At 34.3% G+C, this 17,776-nt stretch overlaps 1 protein-coding gene and 2 non-coding genes across 3 annotated transcripts in view; 2 read left to right on the top strand and 1 right to left on the bottom strand.

Moving 5' to 3' along the window:
• Positions 1-996: 996 nt before the first annotated feature.
• The window catches only part of LOC146137208 (pecanex-like protein 1), a 51,106-nt gene continuing 34,326 nt past the window's right edge, over positions 997-17,776 (top strand). Inside the window, exons 1-20 of the mRNA XM_083393780.1 lie at positions 997-1,177; positions 1,764-1,908; positions 2,517-2,601; positions 3,166-3,247; positions 3,855-3,918; positions 4,676-4,866; positions 5,740-5,803; positions 6,196-6,288; positions 7,457-7,611; positions 8,011-8,108; positions 8,410-8,480; positions 10,205-10,318; positions 10,504-10,638; positions 11,185-11,216; positions 11,353-11,399; positions 12,046-12,151; positions 12,806-13,029; positions 13,601-13,725; positions 15,109-15,232; positions 17,585-17,722. Of these exons, the coding sequence (XP_083249906.1) occupies positions 1,025-1,177; positions 1,764-1,908; positions 2,517-2,601; positions 3,166-3,247; positions 3,855-3,918; positions 4,676-4,866; positions 5,740-5,803; positions 6,196-6,288; positions 7,457-7,611; positions 8,011-8,108; positions 8,410-8,480; positions 10,205-10,318; positions 10,504-10,638; positions 11,185-11,216; positions 11,353-11,399; positions 12,046-12,151; positions 12,806-13,029; positions 13,601-13,725; positions 15,109-15,232; positions 17,585-17,722 (2,246 nt within the window). The 5' untranslated portion in view covers positions 997-1,024. The remainder of the gene's footprint in view (positions 1,178-1,763; positions 1,909-2,516; positions 2,602-3,165; positions 3,248-3,854; positions 3,919-4,675; positions 4,867-5,739; positions 5,804-6,195; positions 6,289-7,456; positions 7,612-8,010; positions 8,109-8,409; positions 8,481-10,204; positions 10,319-10,503; positions 10,639-11,184; positions 11,217-11,352; positions 11,400-12,045; positions 12,152-12,805; positions 13,030-13,600; positions 13,726-15,108; positions 15,233-17,584; positions 17,723-17,776) is intronic.
• Positions 14,455-14,527, bottom strand: Trnar-ucg (transfer RNA arginine (anticodon UCG)). The gene has a single exon. It is a non-coding gene; the product is annotated as a tRNA-Arg (tRNA).
• On the top strand, positions 16,927-16,999 carry Trnar-ucg (transfer RNA arginine (anticodon UCG)). Its single transcript has one exon. It is a non-coding gene; the product is annotated as a tRNA-Arg (tRNA).

Here is a 17,776-nt window from a genome sequence, read left to right on the forward strand (position 1 = left end):
CTGAAAGGTAACTAGTGAAGAAAAGGTCATAAACTTCTTACTAAAATAAAAATTCCGATTCTTTTTCCGATTTAAACTTAATAAAATGTCTGTTATAAATTCAATGTTTTACTCGGTTGACCGTCAGTCCGTCACGGTATGTTCACTCCAATATTTACTTTTTGTGTTAAAAAGTTGAAACAAAATCTTGAAAAAATGACAGCATGAAGCATTTTAGTGAAATAATACGGCACTGGTTTAGAATTTTCGACCTTGCGTTTAGATTGCTAACATTATCTGGGTTAGGGTACTAGTTGACCTTGAGTCAAGTAATATTGGCGCTTTTTCACTATTGTACGTGAAAAGTTATGCAAAAAAAAAAAATAATATTACCGCATACCACAACGCATATTGTTTGGGTTAGGGTGCGGGTTAGCGTTTGGGTGAGGGTGGGTCAAGTAATATTATGTTTATTATTAAAAATAACTTGACCCACCCTCAATAAAACGCTAACCCGCACCCTAACCCAAACAATATGTGTTGTGGGGTGCGGCATTTGAAGAAAACAATTTTTTTTATTAATTTTTACGTACAATAGTGAAAGAGCGCCGTAATATTATATTTATTGTTTAATAACAATGCTTGAGTTGACCCACCCTAACCCAAATGCCAAACTAAAAGATGTGTGTTGTAGTAGAATTGGCGCTTGTCTAGAATACTACCATATCAAACATATTTGCGTTAGGGTGTGGGATAGCGTTTGGGTGGGTAAGTGGGTTAAGCAATATTATTAAATAATAATACTTGAATAACCCTCACCAAACACTACCCGACAACCTAAATATTGTACGTTGATTGATTAATATTTTGAACGCTTCTAGAGTAGCTCCCAAACATGTTCCCGACACAAAGGTTTATTGAAATGCTGACTGCTCTGTATGTCTGTAAAATTGTTAATTTTTCTCAGGTATTGTAAAACATAATATCAAAAATATTTTGTTTAAATATGTGAGGTAATTACATATTTACTGTGACACATTAAACAATGCGGAGCAACGTTTTGAAGTTTGCCCGGCAGGGATTATGGCCTGCATTGTCTGGCGGTTGGTATTACGATCCTAACCACAGCAGTTTCACAAATGTCTTCCACATGTACACATGGATCTTGCTGCTTTGCCTGCCATTTGCACTTTATCAGGTAACTTAAAACTGTGATATTTAATTTGCTAATTTTTAAGGTAATCAATTTTTAAATCACAATCACTCAATATTTATTGAATTGGTACTTTTTTATAATTTTTTTTGTATAATAATATGTTTCAACATTTTTTTTTACTTAAAACTAGTTTCATTAACAACACAAATTTATATATTAAATCTATTACTAGTGACGTCTTCTTTTGTTGGATTTATGCAAACAATAAATAAAGCTAAATCTTTAAATGCAATTTATATGAAAACAATTGCTTATTGTATTAACCCTAAATAAACATCAAAGGTTGTATATTGCATCTAATGTTAGAAAATAAAAAAATATTGAAAAAATTTCATTCACAAAAAGATTTCTACATTTGTATGGGCTTAGATATTAATTCTATGCCTAAGTACAACCTCCTTTAAGATTTATTCGAATGGTTTACAAATCGCTATAGCTTCTGTAAAGGCTTCGATATTCATCCTACACCAAAATACGATAAAAAAGTAGTTTTTTCCAAAATTCATCTACCTTTTTTCTATTGTTGTTAATATTTCATGTCATTATTTCTAATCCATTTTTTTTTCAGACCACAGTTATCACTTGGCAAGTGACCATCATCTACTCCGTGGTCCTTGCCGTGCTCATTTGCCTCATAAAGTTTGCAAGCTCACATTTGCACAAAACTTTCGACATTGGCGAGCAAATGCAGCGAAAAACTGCTCCCCTTGAAGGTAATAACTTGTTCTAATTTGCCATAAGTTTAATTTATAACTGTAACTGTCACTGTGAAGGTAGGTTATATAAAAGGAAGGGACTGACTTAAGGTTTGTATTTTTATTTAACTATTTTGATTGGCTTTAGTAATCTATAAGCCAGAGTGTTTTTACCTATGTTCGGTTTGTAATTGTAACAGTAAAACCTGTATGACAGTGTTTCTCAACCTTTGATGGCTTAGCGGCAACCCTCAGAAATAATGAATAGATTGCGCCTGCGGCACCCCTTCAAGATTTTTTCGTATAGGTGATTCACTAGAATGTCACAATAAATGAAACTGAACAACACACATCAACTCTAAACACTGTTGGGAGTTTTAATTAGATTTATTCCATTCTAATCTTACATAAAAAGTTATAAAAGTTATGCAAAAATCTGATTCTTAAGGATTGCCAAATATCTTCATAAAGAACTGGTTATAAAAGCAAATATGCAATTTTTCCATACAATAATCACTTTTCTTCCTAATTGCTTCTTATTAGGTTTAAAGACAAGCAATTTTTTCACATTGTAACAATACGCAAGTTAAAATATCCATTATCCCCAACACTTATTTTAATTCCAGCTGATAAAGAACAAATCAGTGAAAATCTTTCTTCTGGTGAAACGAGGGTTCGTTTTCAGGGAGCTGGAGATCAGGCCGACGAAAAGTAAGTCACTTTTTTTTAACTGTTACTAAGCAATTGATTTTTGTGATCAGATCTTCTGCACTCAATTTTATGATCTGCAAAAATTACGTGAATGCGAACTACACAACAAATTAAACAAATGCATAGCAAATAGCAAAAATCTCCTACATATTTAATACTGTGCTTGTAAGCAATCGAGACCGAGGAACTTTGTAAATGCATCAAAATATACATATGGTTAAATGATTTGCAAAAACAATTATGTAGAATGGAAATTCATAGATGACATGGCAACATTTTTTTTTGTCTTTTAAGTTGCTGCTGGGTCCAACTTGCCTTACTGGCGACACATTTTCCGCTAGTCATTGAAATTAATGCTTATTAGACAGTTGACTAATTGTGTCGTAATTAATGCAGAAAAAAAAGTCCTATAGCTGCATATGTGAAAATATACAGCTTTTTTCAGGTAGATTTTGTTTGTGAGGTTGGGGGGCCAAGTTTTCGCTCGGGGTGGTCGCAGTATCCTAAGCACCTCAAACTCAGCTTCTTTGTTACAACCCTAATATGTTTGTTGATTCCATATAGTTTTAACCAAGCATCATTTGGTGACAATAATGCCAATGAAGGAGCTGGACACATGCATTTGTGGGACGAGATTTCAAAAAATGTAAGTGCCTAATTTAGTATTAGTACAAAAATTAATATCAGAACATGCAGCTATTAAACTCAGAACAAGTCAAGATATTTGTAATATGATATTTTTTTTCTTAGGTAGTAGTAAGATTTTACTTTTAGAACATAATTCTTGATGATGTTGAAAGTGAATTACGATTTAAAAGTGGTCAAAATATGTTACCTATTTCTGTATGGGCTTGGATATTGATTCTAAGCATAAAATACACAAATAAAACATTTTTAATTTGGATGGTACATACACTAGTTGGGATAATGCAAAGCAATTCAAATTTTTATAGTCCCAACCAGGTTTTTCTTAAGGTTTGGTTTGGGTGACCGCTAAGTAGTTTTAAGATACCGCAAGTGTTTCATTTAAATCACAAAAAATAGCCATATTTGCTTAAACGAATTATTTATTAGGCTAGTTCAAATTTTGGGAAACCGCTGGAGAAATTTTCCCCAAAACACCTTAAAACACTGGTCCTAACATTTTAAAGCTCTTATACTGAAACTGTATATGTTTTCTAGTATACCTCATTGTTCTCCAAAATACTTTAAATATTTTCCTTGTTTTCACCTAACGTTTGTACCTTTTTTAGCCTGAATTTACTGATGGTGATCTATTCATGAAATTGCAAGATGACAGCAACAAAACTTCGAAAAGTAAGCTGGAAATTTTAAACAAGCTACAAACCACTCATGAAAAATCGAAAAACTACAATATTGTTTTGTTTACACGGGCTAAAAGAAAGCCTACAAAGGAACGAAACAGCAAACCATAGGCTGTCCGTATCATTAGAACAACAGCAACTAATTGGTAACATATTTATTATTCTGTTGTTAGTTAGACTTTGCATTTACAGCCGAATGTGAAGCTTTTAGTAGTTTAAGTATTAAACTTCATTTCACCTTGGATAGGGGATGTGCGATCTGCTTACCAGTCATGTACGAGATTGTGCACAATATTAGCCATGATTCATGAACAGACAAGGGCAAACTACAGTCTATGGGTAGAATCTGGCCCGCTAAGCAGTTTATTCCGCGGCTCATTTTAAATAAAACTCTTTTAGGCAAAACAGGCATTAGATTTGTTTTTCTTTCAGAATATTTATTGAATACATTACTCTTGTAAAGCATCCTCGCGTATTCCCACTCTTACCAGCTTGTATAAAAGCAAGGTTATTTAGATTTTTTTAAAAGGAATCACTTGTTATATTACGTTTTTCGAGATTTCTTCTTTTGACACCCGCCAAGACATTTTCTGTTTCTCATTCGGCCCGCTGCCAACAATAATTACCCACCCCTGTACTTCACAATCATGCATAAGATTATACTTGAATTAATCATGCCTAGAATGAAAACAAACAACAGATAAATGTAATTAGGTGGTGTAAAGTTAACATCTGCAATTTCATTTTAGCTCAAGTTGACGTCCACCACGACGACAATTTTCCTGTGGTCATGATGCCAGGTACCAGCGCTGACTCTACAAGCGGTAAAAGACGTCGGACTCGTAAGAAAAAAGCTCGAACTCCGCTGGACAAGTGCAACAGTCTGCCAAGTGTCAGCAGTAGCGACTCAGAGGTTTCAAAGACCTACAACACTCAACTGGTTAGCTGCAAATATTATAGGTTTCCTTAATTTAATCTTCATTGGCTAACATTCAATCCAGTGGTTCTCAACCGGGGTGCCACAGCGCCCTGGTGAGCCAATTGCAATGCTCAAGGGTGCCGATAGGTATTTGAGAATTTGTAAGAATCTTATTTTTGCTCAATTGGTAAGCTTCTTGATACAACTATCTGCGTATGATTAGAGACCGTTATAACAAATGACATTTTTTTCATGTTTTAAGTTGGTTTTGTTCCAGTTAAAGTGACATTTCTGTAAAAAAAACTCAACAAAACTTCCAGTTGGGTGCTGCAAATCTATTTATTATTTTGGGGTGCCGTAAGCCATAAAAGGTTGAGAGTCACTGATATAATGTATTAAGAACTTTCGTGCAAGCATGGTCGGGTTATAAGAATTGCAAATACGGTAGGCCATGTTATCTTGGTTGCATCTTAACTTGCTTCACCACTAAGCTTCTATATCTCAGATTGTAGAGCGAAGGTTTCCGTTTGACCGCCATAAGTTAAAGTCTAGCCATAGATTTTTTAGCCTTGTCTTGTTTGCACAAAAATCCTGCATCGACCAACTGATTTGGTGATCCTCTCTTAAGGCCTCTGATGTACGTTGGTCAGTTCCAACTTTTGAAGGGCTAGATCACAGTTGTACACACTTGTATGGTTGTGTCAATTAACAAGTTAAGAGTCTTAGCGAGTCATACTTGTATATATTACAAAAAAACTGATCCAAAGTTCATAATTGCTTGACTGATGTCAGTTTTGATCTTTGCTATTGTAATATGTTTGAAGGAAGACGTTTTTTTTTTAAAGGAGCACATTTTTCTTACTTTTTAAAATGACCAAATTGAATTGTTTTCAGTCTACCCCGGTTGCATCTGGCGATGAAAAGGAAGAAAATTCACCAAAGTCTACTAATGCTGATGGTAAGTGTCACTAGTACTCTCACCTGCTGACCTGTTGACGTTGTGTGTTTCTATTATTTTTACATAGGATTTTGCAGTGGATTTGAGTGTGAAAGCTTTATTTTGCTTTTTTATTACCATATTGCCACAGATTAACTTTTTTTATTTATTCACTTAAATAGCCATTAAGAGTTTAGCAAATTGACAGGAGTACAGTAACAAAAAAGTTGATGCTTTTTGTAGTGTTGTTGCAGTTAACATTGGTTTGATATTAGGACAAATTAAAAAAAAAAAATTTACTCAAAAAAGTAACTTTCCAGGGTGTTTTTTCATTAAAATTAAACTATTTGCTTATATAAAGGCCTGAAAAAGTGTCAGTTAAGGTTCTATTATTTTATTTACCACTTAAAAAGGGTCCCCAAAACAATTTCGAATTCAACGCAAGGCCGGCTTTCGAAACCGTCCCCGACCGAAAAGGCCATCTGCAAAAGATCCCAGCGTAGATGGTAATTTTAAGTGGTTCGGTTGCTTTGGAAATAATTTGGCGGCTTTTCGCATAATGCATGAAAGCAAAATTATTTTTCTCTGTTAAAAATTTCTAATTTGTTTTACAACTTTGTGTCTGGTTTTGCCAATAGGTTGCTTAATATGACTGTATGTTGAATTTGCTTAATTTTATTTTAATTTCTAACCTTTTTACTTACAAACTGTTCTTTAAAATGGTATTTTTAGCTCGCTTAAAATTATTTAATTGTATGTATATATTGTGAAATGTATAATAAACTATAATAAACAGCTCATTTGGTAATTGTAATTGTTAACCAACGTTTCTGCAACTTATGCAAATAACCTTCATCAGGGTGAAAGACTGGTGGCAACAGTTTATATATTGTGAAGTAATTATTATATAATTTTGGAATAGATATGCTATTTAGCTATTTATAGTTTAATCTATTATTTTTTTTAATTTGGAGACTTGCTTATTATAAATACTGTTTCTGCTTTTTTCTGCATGGATTTATTTTTCAACAACTTGTGTGCGCAAATAGTTATTTATAGCTAAAAAAACTTGCTTTGTAAAATGTCATGTATGTGTAACCTAGCAGTTGCTTAACTAACAATGTTTGTTATATGTTTAAACCAATTGTTTTGTAGGACAAATTGTAAAATATTTACTACTCAAAACCCAAAATAAGTAAATCCAAACAGCCTTAGAACCTCAATTTTCTAAAAAAAAAAATTATTCAATTAAAAGTAAGCTTTAAATCAACAGGTACATTCTTGCTGTTAAAGATATAATTACAACTTGGCTGTGTTGTGAGATCAACAGTAAACAAACAGATAAATTAGCTATATAATACTTTAAACCAATGCACTAGACAAGGGTTCTTAAACTGGAATCTGTGGAACTTTTAGGTGTTGTACAGCGACTAATTCTAGCGGGTCCATGAAGGCCTAATTAAAATCTTATAATGTAATTTATATTAAAAAAAATGAAAGTTTATATAGGATAAAAAATGCTATAAATGTATTTTGAACTCATTTCAGTTCTTTTAAATTTGTTGGGTCGAAAACAGCAAGTTTCTTAAGTTTACCTATTTTATGACATCATCTTAAAGAATTCCATTCCGACCTGATCCACGCGAGCCAAAATAAGTTGTTTTATTTTTTTAGATTTTTATTCTTTTGCTTCTGGTGATGGCATCGGACCCAGAAAGGACAGTCGCAAAAGGAATGCCCCCCAGGATGGAACCCAGGGACCCCAACATAAACGGAGCTACTCTTCTGCTGATGTTGAATCACAACGACGACACAAGGAAATTAATAAAGTTGGTTGGAGTTTTTTTATTTTTCACAGGGTCGTATAATGTGTTTAACTTGAATATCTTAATTTTCGTTACATAAATTCATAAAATATTAATGCAGATTTAACAACCTTTCCACCAAAACAGCATTGTTTTTTTGCTTGAAACTGACTAACATTTTCTTAACTTCTTCCATACCATCGCATGTTGCACTATTATGAATGTTTCACCAACTCTACAAAGCGTAGTCGTTTAAATTAGACTACGGATGCGTGAAATATGCGAATCTATTTCATGTGCCTTGTATATAAACCGTTTTTAAATTTTTAGTTTTGCTTATTTACGCCAAATAAAATAATCTTTTAGTTCTTTGTGTGATTAGGCATATTGTAGATATCTTAAAACTTTTTTTGTGTTTTTTAGATGTCCTCTGTTGAGCAAACCAAACTTGAACTCAAAAAGTTGAAATCACAGTCTCTGCCCTCTAGCTCACCTAGTGGCACTGTAGTGGATGACGTAAGGTGAGAAATTATCCGGCAACTTTCTAAGAAGCAGCAATGTGACACCTGAATAAAAACACATTGTACTACATTAAGTTAAACAAAACTATATAAGATCGGAACAACTCGTTTTTTTTATTTTTTTTTATAATTTACATTTTTTATAAACGCTAACGATCAACAATTCATTTAATCGTGAAAGCTAAAATAAGTGCATAAATACCAAATCCTTCTTTGGTAAATTCTCTCTGATTGAGAACCTCTGAATTTACCTGTAAAAATTATTCTATGTTTTAAAATGTTTGTATTTTTTGTTTCACAGGATTTTGCTTAAAAGCGATGAAGACACTGGGGAGAATGATGACAAAAGCGACAAGGTTAGTAAATTAATAAGTGGGTCTGGTGTTATTTTTTACCACATTCGTAATACAACTCACATGGCAAATTATATTTGAATAAAATTGCAACTCTTATATTTTTAACTTTTTTATTTTATGCTAAAAAGTAGCATAAAAATCGCTCCGTTGGTTAAATAAATTTATTTTTTTGTGTGTTTTGGGGTACCTAGAAAAAAACGTAAGAAATGCAATTTGGCTGTAAAACATTTCCTCACGCATACGTTTTGCTTTGTACGAGGATGAAAAACAACATTACTGTTTAAAATCGCAAAAAAAAATTTGTTCAAACATTAAGTACCAATGTTAAATCGTTTTGTCATTATTTACCAATAACCTCAATAATTCTTCATTTAAACTTTTTTTTCATTTATAAACTTTTTTTTCTTACCCTTACGCCCGTATCCTTGTTCCTTATAGGGCGACAATGAAAAACCAGATTCGAGTCCCAACACGAACAACAGCCTTACCTCGCTCTCATCCGATACATCGCCGTCAGGCTGCTCACTTCTGGAAAGTCCCGGAAGTGATACCAAGTTTATACCGAGCACAGTGGTGTGAGTTAACCAATGTTGAAACATAAAAGTATTTTTACCGGAACGATCAAAATTTCCTTAAAAAATAAAAAATTAATCAAAAAAATAAAAACGCATGCAAAATGTAAATCATTGAAAAATTCTTTAAGAACCTGCTTTAAAAATAACGTTGAGTAGAGTTATTACAAACGTAGAAAGCGTTACGAATCTACTTCTATATGGACTTGTTTACTTTATCGAATAAAAAAAGTATAAAAATGCGCCAATATGCGATTACACAACGATAAACTTGACATCTTAATGTTTTGCATACTTTTATTGGTTGACATAAAAAAATGTTGTTAGGAAAAGCATCAGTGTAAGTGTTTTCCTAAACTAAATGACCACTGATTGAAATACCCTTAAAAATTAAAAAAAAATTAAAAACGCATAAAATTTTTTATTGATAACGTCATAAAGTTAGCTTATGAAACAAGTAGCATTAAACAATCTGGAGTTGTTTGTTCTCGAGCGCAATTCTGCAACTGAAATCTTGGTCTTAATACATTTAAGGATCTTTATTTATTGCTTTTGTTTAGCATTAAAAAAGATGGGAAAAGCGCAAGCAAGGGAAAAGTTTCTCTTTCGAAATCGTCGGATGCAAGAGTGGGTGAGTATTTTCTAAATTTAAACAGTCGAGAAACAACCATAGCACCGTTGCTTGCTGCAACAGGTTCGAACTCACGGCCTCGGTCATACCGGGACCGTCGCTCTACCAACTGAGCTACACAGGCTCAGAGGGGAGCAAATCGAGAAACAGCCATAGCACTATTGCCTGCAGCATGTTCGTAAAACTAGCTTGAGGTGAGATACGAACTTACGACATAGACCAACCTGGGAGTGTCTCTCTACCAACTTAGCCACACAAGCTCAGAGAGGAGCGAGTCTAGAAACAACAGTAGCACCGTTATATCCTGGTCGTAAAGTAGCCTGTGGTTAGGTTCGAACTCACAAGCTCGGTCATACCGGAACCGTCGCTCTACCAACTAATCTATGCAGGCTTGGAGGGAAAAGTCGAGAAATAACCATAGCACTGTTATATCCTGGTCGTAAAACTAGCCTGTGGCGAGGTTCAACTTTACATTAGTCCTACATATATAGAGAGTTATTTGCCTTTCACACTTTACAACCTTGTATTCTTGCATAGGAGCTTCATCGTCTGCCACTCTACCAATCGCAGCTCAACCATCGAAAGCAAACAAACTCACACTGGAGGAATTCCTTAACGAGTCGTCCCTATCACTCAAATGCCCTGCTCCACGTAAATATAACAACTGTTTGCATTGCATTCTAGAGTTTTTATTTCTATACGACTTTGGAGATTATGTAAAGTGCTAAAAAAGTTGAACTAGTGCCCCCATTTTGTATTAAAGTTGTTTTATAAAGCAAAACACGCACACTTAACAGGGAAACAAATGGCAAACTAATTTTTATCTTTTTTCCCAGACCACCCGACAACCGACTGGGAGAAATACAAACCTGCAAAGTACTTTGACTCCCTCTCATCGGATGGAGAAGACGGGAAAGTCCCCTGGAAGGTCGGGACGGACACGTCAGCATTCCCACTGCTGCCTTTATCAGGTTAAATGAAGTGCTTACACACACAGTGGCCGAAATTCAAGGGCGTTTTTATCCAAACCAGTGCAAAAATGATTATTTTAATCACATAGATAGTGTAATTGTTCTTATATAACAACTTTTGAGCTTGGGCACATTATGACCGAAACAAACCATTTAGCTTAGTGTTGCTTTCTTAAAGCGCCTTCAGGCGTAAAACGTTTCCTTTTAAAATTGGCAAAACGTAACATTAAATCGAAAACAAAGATGCATTTACGTAAAATGAAAAGATATGGTTTTGGGGTTCAATAGCGTCGTGCCTACGTGCTAATTCTAAAACGCTCTGCACACCGCACGTTCGGCAGCTATGCTTACATACAGAGTTCCTAAAATATGAACTGTTGCTACCAGGCATAAATTAATGAAGTTGTTAGTCCCGTCTCTGGTTAAGACCCCTGCTCAAAATAATCACCGAACGTCACAAGGAAGTCCTATGATGTCATAATAAAACCACCTAGCTAATTTCGCAAATATACTAAAAGTGAATGTTTCATTTATCTACATTAATAGGAGCAGCAGGACCTTCATCAACAAACACACAGGTACTTGCATTTTTACTTCGTATTTATGCATTGGTTTTACTTTCTTTAAATGGTTAGGTCCAACTTGCTCTGATATTGACGTGTGTTTTTTTTACAGTTTACTTTCTTGGTGTTTAAAGTTTCTTACTTTTTACAGAGCCAGAAAAACCGAAGAGTAACGTACAACTTCGCCCAACGAGACAGGTGAATACTTGCAAACCTTAATGCGTCTCTGTACTTAATAGTGTTAAAAGTTTTTTGAAAGCCAAGCTGCTATGCGATTTTAATTGACTAGTAAAACACCACTGGGTCAAGCACAATAAGAAATATACTGTTTGAATATTTTAACTATGCGAAATAAAATTTAATTTTCTGCTGGACAGCAATTTAGATTTTTCAAATGCCAGTTTACAAAAGGTTTATATAAAATAAATCAATTTATCATACTAAACAAGTGCTTCTCACCCTCTTTCGCAGCTATCCAAATACTAAGCGTAAAAATAACAGCAAATATTTAGCGACACATTTAATTCATCGAACTTTTTGTAAGGGAGCAAAACTTAAGATTTCATTCTTATAACTGCAAATTTAATAAATATCAACAACGCATTTTTATTTGTCCATCAGTTTGCTCAAATTGTATGAGCAATCTGAACAAATTTAATCAAATGAAACACTGCAGTCGGCAAACCAACCAAATCAAACTCATAAGGTTGAGAAACACTGTCCCAATGGAGAAAACAACGTTTAAAGGGGTCTTCAATTGTTTTAAAGCAAGCAAAGAGGGTCCGACGAAGTTTGAGAACCACTGCTTTAACGTATAAATATTTATAAGTTTTCTATGCTTCAGTAAGGACACGTCATCAGGTCATTCGGACGACTCTGAAGGTCAAATGATGGAGGAAAATTTCCAGAAGTGTCTCCAGAATTTCAACAAAATCCCAGGAGTCCAGCGGGTGCGTTTATACAATATTAGTTTTCGAATACTGTTTATGTTTTTATACTGTTTTTTAATACTAATCCTTAACTTCCAACAATCAAAGATAATACAAACTTGCCATGAAATAGTTGTTTTTTGAATAGCGTGATATATTGTTTAAAATTAACAAAACCAAAAAAATCTCACCAGTTTAAGATTTACTTGTTTGACATATTCTGTAGAGTTATGCGAATAAGAAGAAAGGGTATGGCTATTGCAAATAAAGTGTTAACTTGTTAATTTACGTTCATCTGAAATGTTGTTTTTGTGGATTAATTTTTTATCCCTAGAAAGTTTACGGTGACTTATAAATTGATAATGTTTTTATTTGGCTATATTTTCTTATCGGTTTTATTGATTTTCTTCTTTTTTTTTTTTTTGTTAAAGTGTTATTTTTTTTCACAATATTTAAAAACTTTACAAACAAAGAAAATAATAAACCATTTTATTTTATCAAAGCTATGTAGAACTTTTGGAATATATGTTTATTCATTTTCAACTTGGTTCACCTACTTATGGACTTTGATGTATTTCCTACGTCTAAAATTTGTTCTAATTTTCCTAATTTTTTAATTTTTTTAATTTTTTTTTAGTTTTGTCTTATTTTTAATTTCTTTGTTATTATTTTTAGCCAAAGATCTACTCCCGTGGAAGAATCAACCGGTCCCTCCCATCCTCCTCATCCTCTGCATCCAGGAGAAGGAGACTCGCATCATCCAGGAGCCAGAGCTTCATGCGATCCATCGCCGATGACGTCACCACTAGTGACGTAGCCACCACCAGCAGGGCGACCTCCAGCGGCGTGCGACAGCGACACCCAGCGGGAGGTGACGCGACAGAGGGAACCAAGGAAAGGTAATTTTACCAGCGCAGCTTTGGCTACCAAATTCTATTCAATGAACATTTTATAATTGAATACAACATAAGTCAAATGCTTATATATTTACGACTTTAATCAGTATAATCCATTTCTTCGTATTTCTCCAACACATTTCTTAAAAATCTTGGTTAAAACGATTTTAATAAATCTAGCTATATAAATTACTTCAGTTGGCCACCAAAACAAATCAACGGTCGCCTAATTTCTGGTCGCAACCCATGGGCGGAGCAACACTGTTTTAACTTTTATTACCAACTTTCTTTATTTTATTTTTATTTCTTTTTTATTTCCCAGTTTTGTGAATGTCTATAGTGCGGTTTGCGGGAGATTGCACCTCGCAAATCTAATCAAACATTTACAATAATAAAAAATACTTGTCAATAAGATAAAAAAGGGAACTACACAGGGGTTAAACATTTATCTAATGTTTTTGAGATGATTTTTAACATAAAATTTTTGAAATTACTAGTTTTTAACAGGGCCTACCAGACTACGGGTCAATTAAACCAGCCCGCGGCGCATCTTTAAACCTTTCGTTTCTTGCAGAACCAGCTCCGATCCTTCCGCCCCTGAAGGAGCGAACCCAGATGAACCCATGACTGAAGAACAGAAACTTCACTTCGCAAAAAGCCACGCTGATACTTCAGAGGGAGCAGTGCACAGCTTTCAAGGTCAGTCAAAGTCAAACGTGGTGCGACATGAAATGTTCCAAAAAATAAAAAATAAAATAATAATAAAAATCTAAAAAAAAGTAATGATTATCGAATTTTTGTTTTTGTGAGAATTAACTTGTTAAGGCTGAGCAGAGCCCTGAATATTTTAAAAACACTGTGAATTAGTAGGGTTAATTGACAATGCTGTTGTGCCATTTTAATGTTGCTACACTTTGTCCAGGTTTATTGCAAATATTGATAGAAATCTAACTGTACAAGTGCACGAAAAGCAAATTTTACGAGATTTTTTGTTGAAACATCTGCGCATTTTCGCACTTAAAAGAACAATGTGGACAAGTCACTTTCATACTTCTTTATATTTTTCTAAATTAGTGGTTTTGCGTATACCTAAGTATCAAGTGAGATTTAATAAGCTTTTGTGGCCTATTTTACGCCTAAAGCGTTGAACTATTTTGATGATGACATAGTACTTTATGTGAGAAATAGAAGTTAAGCAAACCCTAAGGACCATAATCCAAAAGAGTCAAATTGAATAAAATGTATCTATGTAAACGACTGTGACAAGTGCAAATTTATACTTTATCAGCTTAAAGTCTGATGTTGACACATAAACTCCATTTTATTTATTTTTTTATTTAGTATTTATTTTTATCTCCATTTTAATTGTCCGAGCAAAGTAGAAGTAATATATATATATTTCATATGTGCGACAAAACAGGCAAAAAGTGACCACAGGGGGACTCGAACCCTCAATCTTCTGATTCGAAGTCAGACGCCTTATCCATTAGGCCATGCGGCCGTCCATAAAGCTAATAAAAATCGCGGCTAAGTGAGAATAAATAAACCAAACAGGAAGTGGCGTTCGGCACATATGCCACCGTCTCTTGGTCTCGCTTTTTAAAATTGAAGCTTATTCGACTGACAGAAAATCGCATAATGTCACAACGATTGAGAATATTGCAATACAAAGTCCAAATTCTTCCGACACAGTCTTGGTATTTGCTCTTTAGAGATTAAGTGATTCCAGTTGTAATTGACTGTTTTTTTTCCCAGTTGCAGTTGCAATTTCATTTCCCGCATTGTATAGGTTATCGAAATTTCGACATTTAATAATAATGAAGAACAATTTTAAATTAATAAGGTCTGTGTTTAAAGCTTATTTTAAAACTTATAATGAAATGCTATACACATACCAGCAAGCGTTTTTTTGTGTAATTTGTCTAGGACAGACGTCTCTGATATAATTTCTCTTTTCACTTAAGGGCCACCTTAACACTGATTCTCGTAAAGTATTTTTCTATTCAAATGGTCAACTTACAAATAATGTCTGTGTTTAAAGCTTTACATTCAACCTTTATTTTAAAATGCTATACTTTTCAGACGAGACAGGTCGTTGGATGACTTACACGTTCAGTAGTGATGGACCAGGAGTTGCCTACAACCTCGCGAACAACCAGGAGCAAAGATCAGGCTCTGTGCTCAGAAGCAGAAGCGCATCTTCAAGGTAAGGTGCTCGTAGGTCGTCCTACCAACTGGTCGCATATATTGGACGCCATTTTGGTTCTTCGTGGTGATGTTTTTGTTTGTTGATTAATAGCTTGACCTGGAAATTCCATATATTGTTTCTTTCTAACTTGATGTCTGTTTCTGACTGTAGTTGTTAAAACATCATGAGTTTATAAATAGTATTGTCAACCAATTCGTATATTTTAAGGTTTAGTTGATTGTAAAAACAGCCTTAATTCTATCAATATTTGTTCTTAGATTCACTAAGCGGGCTTGTGATACAAACTTGTATTTAAATAAACTTTCAAAATAACTGTTTAAGTCACACCTTTGTTTGACTTGCGATAAAACGCTTCATGTTGCAAAAAGAGTACGGCACCATAATATTACCCTTACAAAGGGTAAATAGTTTGCGGCATACTGCGACTTAGTCTAATTTAACAACGAACTGATTCGAAACAACAGGCTACAATAGCCTATGGTGAGATTCGAACTCATGACCCCCGGTCATACCGGGACTATGTTTGTCGTTATCGTTGGCCCGTACGACTCCAGTAGGGCACAGAATACATTATGTGCTGTACAATGTGTAGTATATTTACGTTTGTGATGTTGTACAGAAGTAGGTAGGGTTGTGTTTACGTTTTGTAAACTTCTCAATTGAAAAATCGTTTTTGATCATTATCAAACATATTTGCGAAACGTTAACATATAACATTGTCAAAAACGCTACGGTTTTTATGGATGCTTATGTTGGAAATGATTGAAATGTGTGAATCTCCTAGAAAAGGATACATTAAGCATATATTTTTTAATTTAATATCATTGCCCTGATAAATATAAAATTGCTCTAACACAAAAAGTGCCTATTTTTAGTTTTTTTCCAGTTTATATGTGAAATTGTTAAAAATAAAAACTTTTAAGAAACGTATCCTTTTTACCACTAGAAATTGTAAACCTTCATTAAAACAATATTTGTCTTTTCAAATCCAGTCAGATAAACTTTTGTAAATGTATTTATTTCATTGTTAGAATGGTTTACGCCAGGGGCGTGCAACTGTTTTTCGCAGCGGGCTATAAAGTATAACTATGATGGTGGTGCGGGCCGGACAATCGAACAACAGATATATTTTTTAAACAATTTTTTTATTGGAAAACCGTGTAGAATCAAGTAGCTCATTAAGCGATTAATGAGATGTGTGATATCTTCTCTCACCAGAGATCTTGTTAGTTTTGGCAGAAGTGCACTCGAAGTTCACTTAACAGTTGCTCATCTGTGAGCTGATTCCTGAATTTTGTCTTGAACAGGCTTTCCTTTTTCGGCAATTGCTTTCGATAACTTATAGCCCAGTTTTGTAACAAGCTCAACGTCTTTCTTATAACAATGAAATACCTCTTGTTGTTTGCTCAAAGACTTTTTTAATTGCAGCATTTTATCAACTCGCAATTGACCTACAACGCTATCATAATTAGCAGAGTGTTTTTAACTATGGTGTCACTTAGAAAGGGCCACGTAAATAGGTCTCGCGGGCCGTGTTGTGGCCCGCGGGCCGTATGTTGCATCTAACTGAATTTTGACAAAGCAAAGGCGCAGTGTAAAATCAGTGAATATTGCAAGCCACTGAAATTTGATCGTGTTTCGCGTCACTCGCTCGCCGTAATATAACCACTACTTCGCCGTGCTTTATGGACGGCCGCATGGCCTAATGGATAAGGCGTCTGACTTCGAATCAGAAGATTGAGGGTTCGAGTCCCCCTGTGGTCACTTTTTGAAAATCGCCGTAATTTTATTAGAAAAATGGAAAATAAGGATTTTTCTGTTACATACAAACGATAAATGTTATTTTTTTCAAACGAAATTGACTAAAATTATTTTATTTTATAAGCTTCGTATAGTCTTTTAATAAATAAGGCTTCTCACTACAAATCGGAACATTCCCGAGAACCTTTTGAAAACGTCGTAAGTTTCTAGCAAACTGGAGAAGATGTTTGAGGCAATGTTTCAATTTATTGCGAATTCTAAAAGCGTTCTTTTGTCTTAACAGCTAAAGTTTTGTTCTTGTTTTATGTATTTTTAATTTGCTTACAAAAGGCGTTTTAGTCAGCTAAGCTTTATAGTTTTTAAAATATTTCTAAGGTTTTACTATTCCTACTACAGCAAAGCGATATTACTAAACATCATAAATATACGTTTTATGTTTTTTGTTGTTTTCAAAAAGTTACACATTCGCAGGAAAGGCTCTAGGGTTAATATTAGATATCTTTTTTAAACTTTGCATTGAATTATCATTGTTTGTTTTTAGTTAGATATTATCAACAGTGTTTTAAAACTAGAATTTACATTCTTTAGAACCAGGGGCGACAGTTCTACGTCATCGGTGTCAAATAGGGAGCAGCGCCCCAGTGAAGCGGAGGGGGCAACAGGGGAGGGGTCTTTTGACCCCTTTCGATTGTCCTCGCGTCGTGGAAGGGGAATTCCCTTCCCAGAGTGAGTTTGCGTTTGTCTTTGAATTTATCTGTCAGAATTTTTTTTGGCGTACCT

Source organism: Ascidiella aspersa, chromosome 7 (assembly GCF_963924565.1).
Source record: "Ascidiella aspersa chromosome 7, kaAscAspe10.2, whole genome shotgun sequence".
NCBI classification, from domain to species: domain Eukaryota; kingdom Metazoa; phylum Chordata; class Ascidiacea; order Phlebobranchia; family Ascidiidae; genus Ascidiella; species Ascidiella aspersa.